Source organism: Colobus angolensis, unplaced genomic scaffold (genome assembly GCF_000951035.1).
Source record: "Colobus angolensis palliatus isolate OR3802 unplaced genomic scaffold, Cang.pa_1.0 Scaffold143, whole genome shotgun sequence".
Classification (NCBI taxonomy): Eukaryota; Metazoa; Chordata; class Mammalia; order Primates; family Cercopithecidae; genus Colobus; species Colobus angolensis.
This window is the reverse complement of record NW_012114522.1, coordinates 2231127-2237361: the sequence shown is the minus strand read 5'-3', so window position 1 is coordinate 2237361 and position 6235 is coordinate 2231127. Positions and strand designations below refer to the sequence as shown.

The following is a 6235-nucleotide window of genomic DNA, read 5'->3' as shown; positions in this document are numbered from 1 at the left end:
TGGATGGATGGATGGATGGATGGATGAATAGGTGGGTGGATGAGTCGGTAGATGGGTCGATTTATGAGTAGGTAGGTAAATGAACTTCAACAGAGAAGACAGGCACACAAACACCCTGCCGCTCTTAGAACTCACTTTTAATTCATCTATTTGAGGACAATCCATCCCCCTTGGAATTTTCCAGTGACTTCTAAACTTGACCCTGGATAAAGTACTTCTGAAAGTGCCACCTAAATAAAGCTTCAAAGGGCAAGTGATATACAAGTCACCCAGCTGTTCTGGGGCCCCAGAACAGCTTCAATGACATCATCAGGGTCCCCATCATCCTGGAGATTTGGACCCCTCTCTCTGCCGCAGCCATGGGGTGCAGTGGGAGCCCCAAATCTGTCTCATCAGAAATCCGTTTGTTCGAGCCATTTCAGGATGCTGTTTAGGGTGGGCCGGAGGCAGCACCAGAGGCTGCTATGATTTTCCTGGTGCTTGTGCTGTTATGCATGGCCATTGTTCTTTCTATAAGAGCCTCATGTGGGTTCACCTTCCTCATCTGTAACATGAGATTGGCTTGGATGCTGGGCATGAGTTCTTCCCATTCTGACACTGCCCACAGCATTAAGTCTGAGCCCCTCTGAGTGGACATGAAGGCTGGAAATGGACCCAATCAGCCCAGTGCTGTGGCTCCAGTAAACCCAAACCACATTCTGTGCCCCCAGTTGGTTTGGTGCCCACCTCACCTTCCTCCCAAATATCCACCCAGCAGCTAGTGAGACCCTGCTGTGTGCCCACCTGCCTTCTCTCCTGCCTCTGGCTCCCCTGCACCCAGTCCCTAGGAGCTGTCTCTAAACACAAACTTGGCCATGTCCTGCCCTGCTTTCAAGCCCCACAGGGGCTGCCCGTGAGCCCACATTGGCCCACCCAGCCCATGTCCTCTCCAACCCGTCCCTAACCACACTCCATGCTTCTTATCTGTGGACCACACCAGTGGATTCTCTGAGGTGCCCGAGCTCTGCCTGCCCTGGGCCTCTGCTGGAGTCCCCTCAATGCAGCTGTCTTTGGGCAGGGCTGATCCTTCACTGCGGAGAACCAGACCCAGGGCCCCAGCACAGCAGCCACAGCAGGTCTATGTGGGAGACGGAGACCCAGGGCACAGGCCACTGTTGCTGGAGGATTTTTCCAGGCTCAGACTTGTTAAAGGGGGAAAGCTGGACGATCCTAAGGGTGGTGCTGCCCCTTTTCTTTTGGACCAGGTAACCTGGGCTCGCAGCTGGTGGAATATAAAGAAGAAATGTACATCACGTCAGACTGCGGTCACACCTGGCGGCAGGTAAGCTGGCCGGGAGGTGCCCGGCACCCCCACCCCGTCCAGCCGGGACCCTCCGTAGACACTTCTGTCATCCCATCCATTCCAGAGGCTCCGTGGGAGAAGCTCTGAGCCATGTCTCCCATCTTGCAGCCCAAGTGGCGGGAGCCAGGGCTCACTTTAGCAGATGTGTATCTGCTGCATTTGAAAAGCAAATCCAGGCAGATGGCTCGGACCACCCAGCTGCTCTTCCCATGGTCACTGATGGGGAGTGACAGATGCGAGAAACGTCTCCACACAGTTGGACATGTCATGCGAACATCTGAGAAATGGGGATAAGTGCCAGGGAATAGAACAGGGAGGAAGTCCCGGCCAGGAAGCCACATGGCGCTTCTGAGGCTTGACTTGGGCTCTTTCGGGAGCCCAGAGAGAGGCCAGGAGGGGAGTACAGGGGACTCCAGGTTCCTGGCAGGGGCTGTGGACACAGCAGTGGAAGAGAATATGGGGGGAGGAACAGATTGTGGGGGTCATCGTGAGTCTGGCTTGGGGTGTCTGGGGGCTATCCCAGGTCCCGAGAAGAGAAAGGAAGTGAGGAGTGGAGAGGAAGCACACACTTACGTAGGACATGGCCACTCCCTCCAGCACAGGACGGCCTGAGCAGGGTCCTTCTGTGCTCTGTGCGGAGCTCAGATTCGCAGACTAGAGGCGATGGTGCTGGTGGCCCTCAGAGTGTAGAGACAGCGAGACTGAGGGAGGGATGTCAGGCGGTGCCACGTGTCCTGTGTGGTCCAAACCTGAGCTCCCCACCCCAGGAGGGGGCCCCGCCTCGTTGTACACTGGTTGTTTCTTTCTGGGAGGCGGAACATGGTCTTTCTGGCTGAAGTTGGCCTGCCAACCTCATGGAGTGGCAGTGTCTGCTTTACATACTGGGGAAATCAATCAAACTTACATATGACTCTCTCCTTCCAGACAAGACGTTCCGTTTGAGGTCAGTGTTTTACACACCCGGGTACCCCAGCCACGGCCCCCTCCCACACAGCAGTGTTCTGGGCACGCATGCTAATCCCAAAGTGCAGTCTTCACCTGCAGCCTGGGTTGAAGGCCTTGACGTTTTTTAAAAATATGCAAGAAACATGGAATTTTCAAAAGGGCAAAGGCGATTTATTGTATTTTAATATTTCTATTTCACTAAAACTAGTGAAACATATCTGAAGCTTCTTAAAGGTCACGTCTGTCTATTTGTTAGAGAAGGTTCCCCCGGATGAGATTCAATAGACAGGGTGAAATAGAAGATTTTCTAATTTCATAGAAATGGATTGGAAGATAATCGTAACAGTTGCTTTTGCTGAGCAATTTGCTTAGATTTCAAACTTGGGAATATCAGAATTAAATGGGAGAGCATCTAGGAAAGTGCTGAGCTGAGGCCTGGCCAGGTCTGTGCTTGGTGCCTCCCGAAGGACGGCGGGGTGCAGGGAAGGAGAGGGACTCGCCTGGCTGGCGGTGTGGGGACAGGAGCCCAAGGGGGCACGCCTGTGCATGCATGTGGCAGGGGAGGGAGGGATGCTCCTGTGGGTATTTTTTTGTTTTTGTTTTGTTTTGTTTTTAGTTTATTAGGGTAGGCTGGGGAAGAAGAATGCCCAGGCAGGGGCAGAGTGGGACAGAGGCAGAGAGGGCAGGGTGGTGAGCTCAGGGCGGTCTCTATGGCTTCCTCCCATGCCCAGGTTGTCAGGGATGCAGTGAGATGCATCTGAGAGAGAACTCAGAATACGAATGTGGAATGCCAGAGTGCATCTGGTTTAATCGACATCACCTTTCAAAAACATGGGTTTCCTAGGATGTTTTGTTTAAAGCCAGAAAACGTTACAGAGCCCCTGGCTGAAACCCAGTGTGTGGGGGAGGCAGGGAAAGGGTGAAGTGGAGGCCGGGACTCTGCTCTCCCCATCCGGCCCTGCTGCTTGCTCAGGGCGCAGGAAACCACAGCAATGGACGTCTGAAGACCCTGCAGCCTGCTGGTGGAGTTTGGAGCCACCTTTTCCCAGAGCCCCAAGCTAATGAGAGCAGATGTCATTCCCAGGATGGCCAGGAGGCACTCTGTTCATCTCCCTGTGGGTGGATGCAGCAACACCCTCCTGCCCACGCTTGGAGAGGAGGGTGGCTGGGCAGGCATCCAGGTGTCCCAGTGCAGAGCCCTGGCGCGCACCAGCTCAGGGGGCCAGCTCGGTACCAAAGGGAAATTGCACTCCAGGACTGTCAGGCTCTGGAAAGCCCACTGTCCTCTCACTGCACCACGCCCTGCTGTTCAGCAACCCCATCTCCCTCAGGGAACCCCCAAAGCAGCCGATTAGGCTCCCAGTGGAGCCAGGGAAGGGGGCTGCAGCCACACCTTCGAAGGGTGGGGAATCATGCTCAGGCATGGCGGGTGGGCTTATCCACGAGGCCCCTCTCCTGCAGCCTCACAGGACCCAGCGTGGTCTCTGCCACCTGCCTGGCCATGCAAGGGTTCCACTGCTGTCCTGGTGAGGGAGCCTCGCTTCTTGAATTTTCCCTGAGACAGAGAGCTCACTCCTTCCTGGAGCGGAGCCCTTTGCTTGGGAATTCATTTTCCTCCTAAATCATTGTGGGAGCCTCTAACGAGCCCCTGCCCCTCTGGTCCGTCTCCCCCAGCAACCAAGGAATCTTCTGAAAGGGAATGTGCTCTTGTCACTCCCCAATCAAGCCTTGGGTGTCACACCGGCCTCCAAGCTGCCCATCTGTCCTGGGGCCTGTCCGTGTGCCCCCAGGGCTCCCGGCCCAGCCACATGCTTCCTGCTCCCTGGACACAGCTGCCCTCCTGACCTCCAGGCCTCTGCCCCTCCGTTTCCTGCCTGTGATGCCCTTGTGCCTCCGAAGGTTTCCCCAAGCTCCACTTGCCCTGTGAACCCCTCCCTGGGCTACCCACTGATTCAAGTCTGGACTGTCCTTAAAACAAGATGTCATTTGTCCACAAAACATTGGCTGAGCCGCTCATCCTGTGGCAGGGCCTGAAGGGTGAAGATGACAGGGCCCCCTCTCTAGTTGCTGGTACCCCGTGGGCAAGTTGCTGTCACTGTCTGCTTCCTTGGGGGTCTCTCCCTAGGCTATGAATCCCTAGGGGCCAGGCCTGCATCTGTGCTGGCACCCCCGACAGAGAGGACCCAGACCAATGGGTCTGTCGGATGTGTAGATCAATGGGGAGGAGAATTGTGGAAAGGTCTTCTTCCTAGTCCCCTAAAATCTGTGCCTGTGACACCCTAAAGGCTACAGGCTGTCAGCTCTCCCTTGTCCAGGAAACAATTTCTATGGATGTAGCCATAGGCAATGTGCTTCTCCAAGCACTTTCCTGAGCTAGTGTCAGGACAGAGGATCCGGGCATGGCAACTCCCCTGCCCCCGCTCCGCCCTCAGGCAGACAGGGCTGTGAACCCCAGAGGGAGCACAGGGTGTCAGGGGACATCTGGGGAGCCCCCAGGTTAACTCTGAGTCCCCACTCCAGCCTGCGACCCCACCACCCACGAGAATGTGTACCCACCTGTGTGGAGGCAAGATGCCCACAGAGGGAGTCCCCATGGAAGGGGCAAGGGTTGGTGTCTGGCAGTCACCAGCTGTGTGGCCTCAGGCAAGTCACTGTGTCTCTGAAACTCAGTGTCTCTGGAAAGTGGAGAAATAACCTGTGAGCCTGGCTGCTCTTCAGTGAGATCCTGTGTGCAGGATGCCTCATGGGCACAAGGTGGCTGCCTGGATCCTGCAAGTTCCTGACAGGCAGCAGCACCCCTACCAGGGAAGTCCTGGAGGCTCCACCCTTCTGTGTCATTTGGCCTCACCTGACAGACCCCTACTCTAAACAGGAAGGAGAAAGGAGGAAGGGAGGGAGAGGGGAAGAGGGAGAGAAGGGGGAAGGGAGAGAGAGAAAAGAAGAGAGAGGAGGGAGGGAGGAAGGGAGGGGAGAGAAGAGGGAGGGAGGGAGACGGGAAGAGGGAGGGCAGGTTTTGGGACACAACTGCTCACCCTCCATCATTTTTCATAAGGAGCCTCTCTTCTTTATCCAAGGCAAAAGTGCTTCCTGGAGAATTCCTAGGAGTGGTGGGAAATGCCAGCAGATTGTGATAACCAGAAGGAAACGCCTGGGGAAGGGCTTTGCAGGGAGGGTAACGGCATGTGCGGAGGGCCTGGGTGTGTTCAGGGAAAGGAAGCAATGTGGGCAGGGGCCCCTCCTTTGGCACCCCGAGGCCATGGTAGGATTTGGGCTTGACTCTAAGGGTCACGGAAGCATTGGAAAGTTCTGGTGGGATTGAGGAGCATGGGGGTCAGGAGACCTGCTGGACAGCAGGGCCAAGGGTGTGGTCTGCCGGCCCCCACCCAGGTCTGCTGGGGTTCATGTTCCTGTGATGTGGGGCCTCAGTCCGTGTCCTCCCCAGGGCCTTCTGCTGGCTCCTGGAAAACCCAGCATTCAAACGCCAAGGGAGACTCCACATGGAGGGGCAGAGCAAAGATGGAGGCCGATGCTTCTCTTTCCAGCATCCCCGTGATTGTTCCCCAGCTGCCCTTGAATGTCCCCCTGGAGCCTGGGGTGTCCCCAGCTCAGCCCCCCTGGGGACAGTGCACATGCGGCCCTGTTAGGCTGCGCACCTGCTAGGAAGGGGTCAGCCAAGCCTCCTTACTTATCCCGCCCCACATGGCAAGAAGTTGCTGCATGCGTGTCCCTGGAAGCTCTGCACAGCTGCACCTTCCTGGGGGGCCCAGGAGCCTGGCTCAGGTGGACATGTCCATAGTCCCCAAGGGCTCGCCGAGACTCTGAGACGGATGAGCGTGCTGGCCCTAGTGGGGGCTGCCTGGCATGGCTGTCCTCTGTCCCCTCCTGGGCTTCCCTGTGTCCTGCTGTGGGCCACAGGCCTGGGAGACAGATGAGTGAGGGTGGGAGGGC

The 6235-nt window shown here is 56.5% G+C and overlaps 1 protein-coding gene across 1 annotated transcript in view; it reads left to right on the top strand.

Moving 5' to 3' along the window:
• Nucleotides 1–6235, top strand: part of SORCS2 (sortilin-related VPS10 domain containing receptor 2) — a gene marked incomplete at its 5' end in the record, with an annotated part of 563000 nt that overhangs the window by 518044 nt on the left and 38721 nt on the right. The window contains one exon of the mRNA XM_011935447.1: nucleotides 1245–1321. Coding sequence (XP_011790837.1) covers nucleotides 1245–1321 — 77 coding nt within the window. The remainder of the gene's footprint in view (nucleotides 1–1244; nucleotides 1322–6235) is intronic.